The sequence below is a fragment of the Hyperoodon ampullatus genome (genome assembly GCF_949752795.1).
Source record: "Hyperoodon ampullatus genome assembly, chromosome: 15".
Lineage (NCBI taxonomy): Eukaryota > Metazoa > Chordata > Mammalia > Artiodactyla > Ziphiidae > Hyperoodon > Hyperoodon ampullatus.
The window spans coordinates 26,388,495-26,401,220 of record NC_136928.1 but is presented as its reverse complement, the minus strand read 5'-3'; the positions used below and the strand labels follow the sequence as shown (position 1 = coordinate 26,401,220).

Below are 12,726 nucleotides of genomic sequence, written 5' to 3'. Positions count from 1 at the left end.
CCCCAAAGTCTGCCCCCAGGGAAAGCTCCCCACAGATGGAACTCAAACACGGTAGTGCCCAGCTCGCAGCCCTCAGGCCTTCCTTCCCCCATAGCTCCGTTGCTGCTGTGAGGCCCAGGATAAGGGGCCAGCTCCCCTATCCTTGCCCCAGAGCAGGGGCCTTGGAAAAGGAAGGCTTTGTGCTAAACAGGCCACAGGCATTAGAGCACAATGAAAAGAAACCAAGCAACGCTGCTGCTGGGCCTTCTGCCCTCAGGACAGGGCCAGCTTGGCAAAGCCAACCTCAAGGGGAGGAGAGAGGGCACCGAGCTAGGGGACAAAGGGGAAAGCTGCAGACGCCGGGGGTTCATGCCTCACTACACTCAGGCTGTGTCCCAAATCCTCCCTGGAGCCCCATAGCTCTCCAAGCTCACCCTCCGCTCAGTGGAGGAAGAAGCCTCCACACTCTTTTCCCTTCTCACTAGGGCACCAGACCCTGCAGCCAATTTCTGCTTCTTCCGCTTCCCAATAAAGACCCCAGTAGGACCCGGGTCACCAAAAGGTCCCCTGCACACACCAGGCCCCATGCCACCTCCATCTCTCTGCTCACCATGGCACCCCCTGCATGGAGCAGCCTTTCCACCCCCAGCCTTTCACAGACGCATCAAGCTTCCACACCATTCCTAACTAAAACAGTTGCTTCTCTAACCTCTTATAACTCAAATGGCCTAAACTATTTCCCAACTCATACATGATGCTCAATCAGAGATGTTCAGAGGTGTGGTCAGGGGTATATACTGAGGACACTCACTGCTGCATTATTTATAAAGGCAGATTGTTAAAATGACGATCCATTTACATGATTGAACACTACACAGCCATTTAAAATCATGTTTTCAGACAATGTTTATGACATGCAAAAATGCTTATGATTTGTGAAATGCATGTAAAATGCATGATTCCAACCTAATAGACAGGAGATAAACAGAGCTAGATGGATATTGAATGGATAGCAAAGAGACGGGATGACATCCACTAGAATAAACCAGGGTTCCTTAGAGAAGTGGCTGATTCCAGGGCTGGGGCAGGGAAGGTACACGATGAGACTGGCACATATTGTTGTGCTAGAAAGTAATGAAGTGCCACACCCCAAAATGATGGGGCATGTTCAAAGGACCAACGAGAGGCAAATGGACGTTGTGTGCCCCTGCGAAGTTCCCAATAGCTCACATAGTATTCTGAAGGGACTGAGTCTAATCGTGTGGAAACATCAGATGAACCCAAACTGAGGAGCATTCCATAAAATAACTGGCCTTGTTCACCAAATATGTCAATGGCGTAAAGACAAAGAAAGACTGAAGAACTGCCCCCACATTAAAGGAAACTAAAGAGACAAGACAACTGAATGCAATGCATGATTTTCGACTGAGTCCTGGACTAGAGGGGGAAATGCGCTCAAGGACATTGCTGAGAAAACTGACAAAATTGGAATAGGATTATAGATTAATAAAAGTAGTGTACTCAAATTAAATTTCCTGAATAACTGTACTGTGGTTATTGCTATAGACTGAATATTAGTGTCCCCTCAAAATTCATACGTTAGGGCTTCCCTGGTGGCACAGTGGTTAAAAATCCACCTGCCAAGGCAGGGGACACGGGTTCGAGCCCTGGTCCGGGAAGATCCCACATGCCTTGGAGCAACTAAGCCCATGCACCACAACTACTGAGCCTGCACTCTAGAGCCCGTGAGCCACAACTACTGAGCTCTTGTGCCACAACTACTGAAGCCCACGTGCCTAGAGCCCGTGTTCCGCAACAAGAGAAGCCACAGCAATGAAAAGCCCACGCACTGCAATGAAGAGTAGCCCCCGCTCGCCGCAACTAGAGAAAGCCTGCGCAGCAACGAAGACACAATGCAGCCAAAAATAAATAAATAAATAAATAAAAATAAAGTTCCCTTAAAAAAAAAAAACCTCATATGTTAAATCCTAAGTCCCTAGGTGATGGTATTTGGAGATGAGGCCTTTGGGAGCCCTCACGAATGGCATTAATGCCGTTATATTGACTCCAGAGAAATCCCTTGCCCCTTCCACCATGTAAGAGCACAGTGAGCTGTCTATGACCAGGAATCAGGCCCTCACCAGATACTGAATTTGCGAGTGCCTTAGTCGTGGACTTCCCAGACTTCAGAACTGGGTGAAATTAATTTCTGTTGTTTATAAGGCACCCAGTCTACAGTATTTTTATTATAACAGCCCAAACAGACTAAGAGATGTAAGAGAATGTCCTTGTTCTTAAGGATACACTGAAGTATTAAGGGATAAATGAATATAATCTACTCTCAAATGGTTGAGAAAAAATAACATGTATAGGAACTTCCCTGGTGGTCCAGTGGATAAGACTCCGCGCTCCCAATGCAGGGGGCCCAGGTTTGATCCCTGGTCAGGGAACTAGATCCCACATGCATGCCACAACTAAGAAGTCCACATGTCACAACTAAAGATCCTGCGTGCTGCAACTAAGACCCAGTGCAGCCAAAATAAATAAATAAATAAATAACGTGTAAATATACAGGGTGGTAATAAAATCTGGAAATGTAGGCACCATTATTCTGTTTACAGATTGAAGATGTTCTTGGTAACATGTATATTTGCTATGTTTCTGGACTTTATGATCATCTGTAGACAAAGAATAATAAAGGAAATGTGACAAAATGTTAAAAACTAGTGGATCGGGCTTCCCTGGTGGTGCAGTGGTTGGGAGTCTGCCTGCCGATGCAGGGGACACGGGTTCGTGCCCCGGTCCGGGAAGATCCCACATGCCTCGGAGCGGCTGGGCCTGTGAGCCATGGCCGCTTAGCCTGTGCGTCTGGAGCCTGTGCTCCACAACAGGAGAGGCCACCACAGTGAGAGGCCTGCGTACAGAAAACAAACAAACAAACAAAAAACTAGTGGATCTAAGCAAAGAGTATATGGAATTTCTCTGTATTCTTCTTGCAACTTTTCTGTCAGACTGAAACTGTTTCAAAATTAGGATTTTAAAATCATATTATTTAAAAAGCTAGATGAAAATATATTAAAATGTTAACAGAGGTTGCCTCTCGGTAATAGGATTTTTATTTCCATATCTTTTATATTGCTTTTAAAATGAAAAATAATCAGTATTATGTATAATATAAATAAGTAATATTCTATTTTTTAAATATATATTTAAATTAAGATACAAACTGGTCTATTACTCGATTATAAGCTCTTGAAGGATGCGGGCTATTGGATATTCTTTCTGTATTATCTTCCTTGGCTCCTGGTCTTGTGTTACACACCTAGAAGAGGCTCCACAAACACACTGGCCACAGGAATGAATGAGTGGGCCGGTGAACAGCCAATGGCCTGGAGGCTTCCTGGAGTGATGGAGGCCCAGCTGGGCTTTGAAGGGAGGGTAGGATTTGAAAGGGACAAGAGTAAGGCAGTTAGCAGCCCAAGGAGGGAAGAGGATCAGCAGGGGCAGAGGTGAGGGCCTGAAGGAGAATGGCCTGAGGGAAGCAGCTTCTTGAAGATGATCCAGTGCAAACATCCAGCCTCTGACTTGCCCTGTGGTCTGTCTCTGCCTTCATCCTGTCCCGGCCCTTCTAGCCCTCTCGTATTATTCTCCACCACTGCCACTGGGAGAGAGTCCTAAGTAAAACATTCTGCTCCATTGATACCTACAAAGCCATACTGGACTAGCTGAGGGAACACCAAGACGAACAAGCCCGCAAGGAACTGAGACAATCAAGAGAGACAAACAAGTAAACAGATAACTATAAAACGCTGTGATCCCTGCCTAAATGAGGCATCATTATGGGCACAGGGCACACAGGACAGGGCACACTGTCCTCCCTAGTGAGTCAGGAAGCTTCCCAGAGGAGCTGGGATGAGTGGATGGATGAGTTTACCTAGCAGAGAAGGGTATCAGCAAGAGCTCAAAGGCATGCAGGCTCGGGTCAGAAACTGCACCAGGCTCCTGTGGTTTTTTCAGTCATTCACCAAATAGCTATTGAAGACCTACTGTGTGCCTAAGACTGTGCTAGGTCCTGGGAGTAGAGCAAGGTTAACTGACTGGGGGAATGAGGAATAACACAGTCATGGTAATGCCTAGATCTCTAGTCAGACACTAATGCTTATTAACCAGGATAAGGAAAGCAAGAAGCATACTGATTTAGTGGAGAGCAAGATAACAGTTCTGGATTGGTCGTGTACACTTGTGATACTTAAAGGGCCTTCCAGATGTAACCTGTCAACAAACACTTAAACATACAGGCCTGAGATTCAAGAAAGGGGTTCTGAGTTGGAAATGCTAGGCATACATGTCCTAACCAATCAGACTAACCTCCCCCACTACCCCGGAACAAAGTCAGGCTTACTGACTCACTGCAATGAGGGAGGCCACAAAGTAGAGGAACTATAAGGCATTTTGTCAAACAAAGGGAAAAAATTGAGTTAGTGCAGAATTCTGGGGAAAGGTAGAGTAAACTTTAAATGAAGGAAGTACATTAACAGGCTGGAAGCAAAGCAGGGCTGTGGGGAAGGGGGCCCACATAGGTCTGGACTGAGAAGTAGACGTAGGGTTTGTTTTGTGTGAAAACTATAAAGTTAAAGCTCCTTATTTGAAGCTCTGCACTTGCGTTGATTCTCTGAGTCAAAGTGCCATAGGCCCACCAATCAAAAGGGGGATGTGTCATTCCTACTGTCACCTGGTTCTACAAGGATTGAGCCATTAGCCACTGCCGTCTCTAACCTTCAAGACACCCTGAAAGGAGTTCAGGGCAGAGATCAGGAAGGAGGCTCTCTGTGCTCTGGGAAAATTGGCAGAACAGGCCTTCAGAGACTTAAATATTTTCAGGAGAAATCTTTTATGAACATGGATTCTTGCATCTTCCCATACTTAGAAAAGCACTAAAACCATTAACTAAGATATCTGTTCCTCATGCGTGGCAGCAACCTTCTTCTGAGATGTGTGCTTGATTACAAGTACCCTTTGCCAAAATCATATACATGCTGACCTCCCCCCTTACCGCTTCAGAGCAGTTTCTCAGAGCTCTGTGAGAGGGTGTCTTCCAGACTATAGTCCTCAGTAAGACACTAAATAAACTCAACTCACAGTTCTTACATTCTGTGTTTTTGTGGGGGGTTTTTTTGTGTGTTTTTTTTTTAAGTCAACACTACTGATACATTTTAAACAGCAGTTTCTGGCAATCTATGACCTTGGAGAATGTGATTTCTCAATGAGTACGAAAGAGTGGCTCCCCAAAGAAGGAGGTGGCTGGGATACCTCAGGGCTGAGCAGGCCCTAGTCAGAAGCACTCTTCTTTATAGCTGCCTTTATGTAACTGTCCTCCCAGCCTGATGCACGACGCAGCAGGGAAGGTTTCTACCTTCTCGGCTTGCTTAGTTTTTATTATTTTCTCAATAGTTTAATATGTATGATCTTTTTTTGCCCTCCAAAATTCAGACCCCACTTTTACTCCATCAGATAATCAGTGGATGTTTTTCCTTCCCTTTTGCTTCACTGGAAGAATGAGTCATTCAAGTAATTCCTTCCATTTCCCTTCACAAGAAAGGTGAGTCAGCTAATTCTCAGCCGGGGCTCGAGGCCTGCTGCCTTCCTAACTCCGGGGCCTGGCCCAGGAGAGCAGAGCCAGAGAGCTGCCTCGGGAGCAGCAGCTGAGGGCAAAGGCCTGAGAAGAAACTGACAGCCCGCCTGCACCCAGACCTCTAAATCACTGAACCTGCAGCCCAAAGGCGGAAAGGCTGGACCAGCTCAGTAGTCCTCAACCAGGCTACACACTGAATCACCTGGGTTTTCTAAAATCCAGGCTGTACACCCAGGGATTCGAATGCTATTGGCCTGGGGTGGGCTCCAGTCATCGGTGTCTGTTTAGAAACCTGCCCAGGTGATTACTGTGCAGCAGGGGTAGAGAGCCACTGGACTGGAAGGTGTTGACCGTGTCCACAGCACAAACAAGCCCCAGGACCAGCCCTGGGAAACAGTCGCTCTCTAGCCTATAGAACGTAAATGTATAACTACCTGCAAGGCATTTTCACTTTAGAACTTATTTCAGGCAAACTATATGAGAAACTTCCCCATTGCCTCCTGACTCTCAGCCCACACAAACCTCTCCATCTGGAAGTGAAGAGTGCATTTTCCTGCCCACAAGCTCCCTGGACCCCAGAGGGAGCCCTATGCAACCCACCTGCTCTGCTATTGTAGGCCTTGGTGGATTTTGGACCCAGGACACACACAGCACACCCGTACCCCCAGTCGTCATAGCAGATAAGTGAGATTTCAGAAGAAACAAGGAAGTTTAAAAAAAAATAAAGCAAACTTATTTCTGGATAGACTGAATCACAAATGGGAAGAATCATGTGTGTTTGTTTCCTGTCCTGGGGCCCCAAATTGCCAAAAACGGTGTCAGGCCTGAAGGAAGAAAAGAGTGAGTTCAGGAAAGGAAATGAGCAGAAAAGGAGGAAGAAAGGGAGCAGTCAGTTCACAGAGCTCCCCCAGGCACTCCTGCCATCTTCCCTTCACCTGGCAATACGGGGCAGTGGTTATAAGTACGGACTTGAAGTTTACAGGAACAACAGGGGACACAGGAACATCTTAACTTATACCACAGAGATACCTTCAGTCACATTCAGAATAGGGAAATTGTACAGGACAAACAACGCAGTTTCTTCAACAAATAGAAAGAAAGAAAGAAAGAGGGAAGAACCAATAGATCAGAAGAGATGAAAGGGACCTATCAGTCAAATATGATGTGTGGGCCTTGTGGGATCCTGAATGAAACAAACCAATTATTTTTAAAATGATGTGACAATCAGGGAAATGTGAATAGTGCAATGGACTGAATGCTTGTCCCCACCCCACCCTCAAAGTCATATGTTGAAATCCTAACCTCCAAGGTGACTGTTTTAGGAAGTGGGGTCTTTGGGAAGTGATGAGGTTGCCCTAATGATTAGGATTAGTGCCCTTATAAAAGAGACCCCAGAAAGATCCCTCCTCCCTTCTGCCATGGGAGGTTACAGCTAGAAGATGTTATCTATGAACAAGAAAGCTGACTCTCATCAGACAGTGAATCTGCCAGTGCCTTGATCTTGGACTTCCAGCTTCAAGAATTGTGAAAAATAAATTTCTGTTGTTTATATGCTACCCAATCTATGGTATTTTGTTATAGCGCCCCAAACAGACGAAGACAAATAATGACTGGTTTGATGATATTAAGAAATAATTATTTTAGGTGTGTTAGTGGTATGATGGTTATGTTAAAACTAATCAAAAAACCCTCTGATACCATGTGAAAAAGAAGGCACTTCACCTCTGTGACATTCTCCCCCTAAAACCCATAACCATCTAACCATGAGAAAGACACTAGACAAACCCAAATTGAGGGACCTTCTATAAAATATCTGACCAGTACTTCTCAAAACTGTCAAGGTCATCAAACACAAGGTAAGTCTGAGAAACTGTCATAGACCCGAGGGGAGACTGAGGAAACATGATGACCAAATGGAATGTGGGATCCTGGAACAGAAAGATAACATTAGTGTAAAAGATAGTGAAATCCAACAGAGTCTGGAGTGTAGTTAATAGTAATGTTCCAATGTTGGTTTCTTAGTTCTAACAAATGTACCGTGGTAATCTGAGATGATGACATTAGAGGAAACTTGGGTGAAGGTTATACAGGAATTCTGCTACTTGACTTCTGTACACACAAAATTATTTCAAAAATTTTAAAGTTTATTTAGAAAAGCTAACCAAAAAAGTCTTTACTTTTGAGAGAGACCTACAGCAGATACAATGAAATAATGGGCTTTGCTTTAAAATAATTCATTGGTTGGGGTGGGGGCATATAGGTGAAATGAGGTGGGCCTCACACTGGCAACTGTTGAAACTGAGTGACGGGTGCACAGGAGTTCATTGACAGTTGCCTCCACTCTTGCATGTTTGGAAGCCTGCATAATAAAAAAGTTGACAATAAACAGACAAACGTAGACTCTGGAGCCAGACTGCCTAGGAAGTAACTGAATCTGTTTGTGCGCCGGTCTTCTCACCTATAATACATGGGATAACTGTACCTTTCTCACACGGTCGTCATGAAAATTAAATAGGTCAATGCACAAAAAGGTTAGAACGATGCTTGGCTAGCATTATCATCTTATGGGGAGAAAGATGGTAACAGACCAAAGCCCATCGAGGCAAGCTATCTTTCTCCACCCTCTGACACTGCTCAGTGCCCCTCTTCCCCCTACCCCCTGCACAGGGAGATCCTTGAGGAATGAAAGGAAGAAGGGCTCTGGGGGGACCCTAGGGAGTAAGGAAAGACCCTGCCCAGTCTTGCAGAAAGCAGTGATACTGGTTGGGGGTTGAGAGTGGTGTCCCTGGATTGGGCTCTGGGACTGAGCCCTGGATTATGAACCACTCAGGGTTCAAGGGGCTGAAAGTAGCCAGTGTGGTGGAAAGCAGGATTCAAGGGGATGCGTGGGGTTTCCATTGGAGCAAGAAGAGGTCAGCAGGGGTGGGCCATGCAGGCCTTTGGGGCCTTCCAAACAGAGGTCTTTATCTCAGAAGCAGGGGAAGCCACTGGAAGGTGTTTAAGAACATATGTGTTGCGCGAGAGGGTGGGGTGTCACCTGATCAGACCTGCATTGTTGGGACTCTGCCATGCGGAAGAGGAAGGGATTGGAAGGGGGCCAGAGTGCAAGTAGGGAGCCCTGTTAGGAGGCTTCTGCAGTGGCTCAGGAGATAGATGATGGGGGCTCAGTCTAAGATTCCAGCAGTGGAGACAAGTGGATTTGAGAGCTATCTGAGATGAGAACCCTGGGCCTCTGGTTGCATTTAGAGGGTGAAGGAGAGGAAGGCAAGTATACAGGTGACTCCCAGTTTCTTGAGAGTCATCTGGGTGGCAGGTTGGGCTGCTTGCACAACCAGGGAGTCGTGTGGAGGAGCAGACCTGGAGGAAAGGGAAGTTCCTTAACATGAATGAATATCACACACACTGTGCTTTATGCAGGTCACTATGCTTGGGGAGAGGTGCTTCAAAAGCAAATATAACAAACACTTGCTGCCCTCAGGAGTGGTGCCAAAAAGAGGTACCAGCAATGGCTGCCTGAACAGTAGCCTCAAATGTGCATTTATGGCTCCAGCAGTGATCACAGCAAAGGGCTCAGTCATTAAAGCCACTAGGAGGTTCTCAAATATCTGTTGTGTGACTGAATGTCCCAGGACAGGTACTGGGAAAAAATGAACCCACAAATCTTTATTCAGCACATTACTATGTGCCAAGCCCCACCTCAGGGTAGGATGGAGACAAGGGAAGGGCAAGATCAGCCCCTCCTCTCAAAAGGTGTTCCCAAGTGTTGAGGAGACCAAGTAATCACACAGAGAAGTATTAGAGAACCACAGGGCAGACTGTTGTAAAGGCTGACTTTTGAGGATCCCACTTGGGGTGGCCAAAGAGGCAGGCAGGAGGGAGTCTGAGACCCCCTTACCTGGGGGTAAGGGGAAGAAGGGAGGAAGTGTTTAGGAGGAGGCCGGCCTGAGTCTTGAAGGACTAGAACAACAGAATGTGTGTGGAGGGCGGAGAAGGGGGTCAGCTAATGAGGTGTCACTCAAGTCCAGGCAGAGGAACACCTGACAGGCAGTTCCAGGTGGCACCCTGCACTGACAGGATGACACCAGTCTCGCCTCAGATACCTACATGCTGAGATGGTTTATTTTTTAAAGGAATTAAAGTCCTGTTTAAAAACAGTGGGGACATTTTCTCAGACGGCTCATAAGCCCAACTCCTTAATTATCAGCAAAGCTCAGTGCACCACTTTGCTGGAACCAGTCCCTCTCCCACCATCATGAAAACAACCAACCAATCAACCACTGCACCGACCTTTGTACAATTTCCTTTCTTCCTGCAAACTTCTTTCCGTCCGCCTCCACCGCGCCCCCCCCCCCCCCACGGCAAGCCTGGTTCACTTCAGCCGAGTCTCTTTGTCCCTTTTCCTAACAAAGTCCATTTCCTCAGCGCTGAAGGCAGCGGGGGTCCGGGAATGCGGCGTGGGAACGGCCCTTCCCAGCCTCCAGCCCGGGCCGCACGTCCCGGCTGTGGACCCTATCCCCGTCTCCTGGGCCGAGGGCGAGTTAGAGACGCCCTGTCTGGGGTTCCGAAGGAAAAGGACGACTGTCACCGTGCCCCGAAGAGCCATATCGGGTCGGACAGAGAAGAGCGCTCCGTGGAGGTCGCAGCGGGGTAGGGGGTTGGGGCAGGCTCCCGGGGACACGGACCCTCCGAGCGGCCGGCGGTCCCCTGGGATGACACAGCGTTTCCTCCGCACCCCGGCTCTCCCCGAACGTCCTCGCTCCATCTCCGGCAGGGCACCAGCCGGCCAAGTCGCTACGTCAGTGAATCCCCCGCCGGAGAGGAGAGGGGTCGCCGGGCGGCGGGTACCCCTCGGCTCGCGGCCCTCACCCATTCCCACCGCGGACCCTGCTTGGGGTGGAGGGCTGGGAGCGGGGCCGCGGGGCACGGATGCTGCCCAGAGGCTCCGCGGGCAGCTCGGAAAGAATGTCGGTCACCAACTGGGGAAAAAGTTAGAAGGCATCTCGGCCACGCCAACTTCTCACCGAGGCCGGACTCGAACTTTCCGCCTGAAGCGGGAGGCTACACTGCCCAAGAGACCCTGCGGAAGAGGCTCGGACCCGGGAGCTCGGATCCCGGGCCGCGGCGGGCAGTGGCCAATCACAGAGAGCCTCGGGCGGGAAGGACTGGAGGGCATGGGCGGATGGGGAGTGACGGCGCCGATGGCCAATAGGGAGCCAAGGTGGGAGCCCTCGCCCACCCCGCTGACCAATGGGAAAAGGCGGCTGTGGCCAAGGTTCCCCCAGGCAGTAGCAGCAGGCTCCCTGGTGGCCGCGGGTCGGAGACCCTAGGGCTAAAGAGGATTTTGGAGAGGAGTGTGCTCGCCCTCCCTATGCTACCTACCGACCCTCAAGCCACAGCCCGGTCCTCACCTGCTGGAAGCGGGGTTTGCCCAGCTGGAAAGGCGGTGCATCGGTCGAGGCGTTAGCGGCACTAGCCGCCGCCGCCGCCGCCGCCGATGCTGTAGTCGCTGTATCCGCCATGGCCACTGACGCCCGCAATCTCCGGCCCTTTTAAAATGTCCCTCCTCGGCCCCCGCCACAGCTGCCTCTCCCGATTGGCCGTAAGCAACCGCAGCAAGCCGGAGGCGCAAGGGGTTGTGGGGAATGTAGTTTTTCTTGTCACGGAGCTTGACAACCCTAGACTGCGGAGAGTTGCACCGACTCAGACCGGGTCTCGGTTCCCGCCGCTAATTTTGCAGGCGTCGGCAGTCCGGGAGGAGTGTGCGTGTACGACTCTTAAGGTCTCGATAGGGGGCCATCGGGCGACCCCTCGCTGGTTACCTGCCCCTAGAAGTTTGAGTTGCTGCGGTGGGCGTCGCTCCTGGAGCTGCAGCCCAGAAGAGCCCTACTGAAGTGGGTCCGACCCTTGGACCAGATGGGCAAGGACTCCAGACAATGGGGTAATCCTGGAAAACTTTGTACAAAGAATTGCACTGCAGAATCTTCATGCAGGTCCTTTCGTCGCCACCCTGCCCCTCACCCCTTGCTCTCCAACTCAGTTCCTGGCGCATGCTGGGCGCTCGCGGCGCCATTGACCCAAAAGACCTTAACTTTTTTTTTTTTTTTTTTTTTGTGGTACGCGGGCCTCTCACCGCTGTGGCCTCTCCCGTTGCGGAGCACAGGCTCCGGACGCGCAGGCCCAGCAGCCATGGCTCACGGGCCCAGCCGCTCCGCGGCACATGGGATCCTCCCAGACCGGGGCACGAACCCGCATCCCCTGCACCGGCAGGCGGACTCCCAACCACTGCGCCACCAGGGAGGCCCAAGACCTTAACTTTTTAATCTTAGCCTGATGCTGACTCTTTCTGGTCTCAGCCTAAATATTGCATTTGCCAATCCTCGCCCTGCTTCCGCAAAATCCACTACATATTCCTATAGCAGCCAGCACTTTCCTTTCGCAGCCCTTGCGTTAATAATTATTGGTGGTTTTGACTATCTGCCTTTCCTACTGTGAGGTCCACAGGGCAGGAGTTGTGACTTTTGGATTCATCGCTAAGTCCTTAGTGCTAGCTGAGAGGGCTCACAGCAGAGACTCAAGTATTTGTTGCTGTATGAGTTTAACAGCAAGGACTTAAGAGCCTTGGCAGCCTTCACTTCCTCTGGCCAACCGAAGACCTCTCCTGGGCCCAGTTCCTGGGCTGGAAGAGAACTGGGATGGGGGGAGGGGGAGGGGGTTTCAGAAGTGCTTAACAAGCACCAGCTACAAGGACTTTAGGTAAGGGGTGGGGGGAGTACTGCAGATTGTAGAGCAAGGCACTAGCAGGGATAATAAACACCCATGCAGGTTAGAGTAGCAGATTCCTAGCTGAAATATCTGGTCAGTGAGCCAGCCTGGGGGGAAGGGCTACGGGAATGACTGAGGGACAGCTGCCTGTTTTGCCCAAGAGGCCAGTAGAAATGTTTGGTTTTTGACCGTAGGAACCTAACCACCCCCCCCACCCCTCCCCCCCCATCCCCGCACTTTGAGTCTCCTTAGGATTATGGTGAAGTGCTGGGTTGGCTCATGCCTTCTGGACACTGCATGATCTGTAGCAGTCAGTTCCTCATCCATGTCAAACCACAAGAAATGGACTTTTC

General features: G+C 49.4%; 1 protein-coding gene across 4 annotated transcripts in view; it reads right to left on the bottom strand.

Moving 5' to 3' along the window:
• The window catches only part of SFXN5 (sideroflexin 5), a gene marked incomplete at both ends in the record, with an annotated part of 112,980 nt that extends 101,834 nt beyond the window's left edge, over positions 1–11,146 (bottom strand). For 3 of the 4 annotated variants that reach the window (XM_079721449.1, XM_079721451.1, XM_079721452.1), the window contains one exon: positions 11,020–11,146. In XM_079721449.1, coding sequence (XP_079577575.1) covers positions 11,020–11,130 — 111 coding nt within the window. The remainder of the gene's footprint in view (positions 1–11,019) is intronic. The other variant, XM_079721450.1, reaches the window with a different exon arrangement.
• Between the last annotated feature and the right edge of the window lie 1,580 nt (positions 11,147–12,726).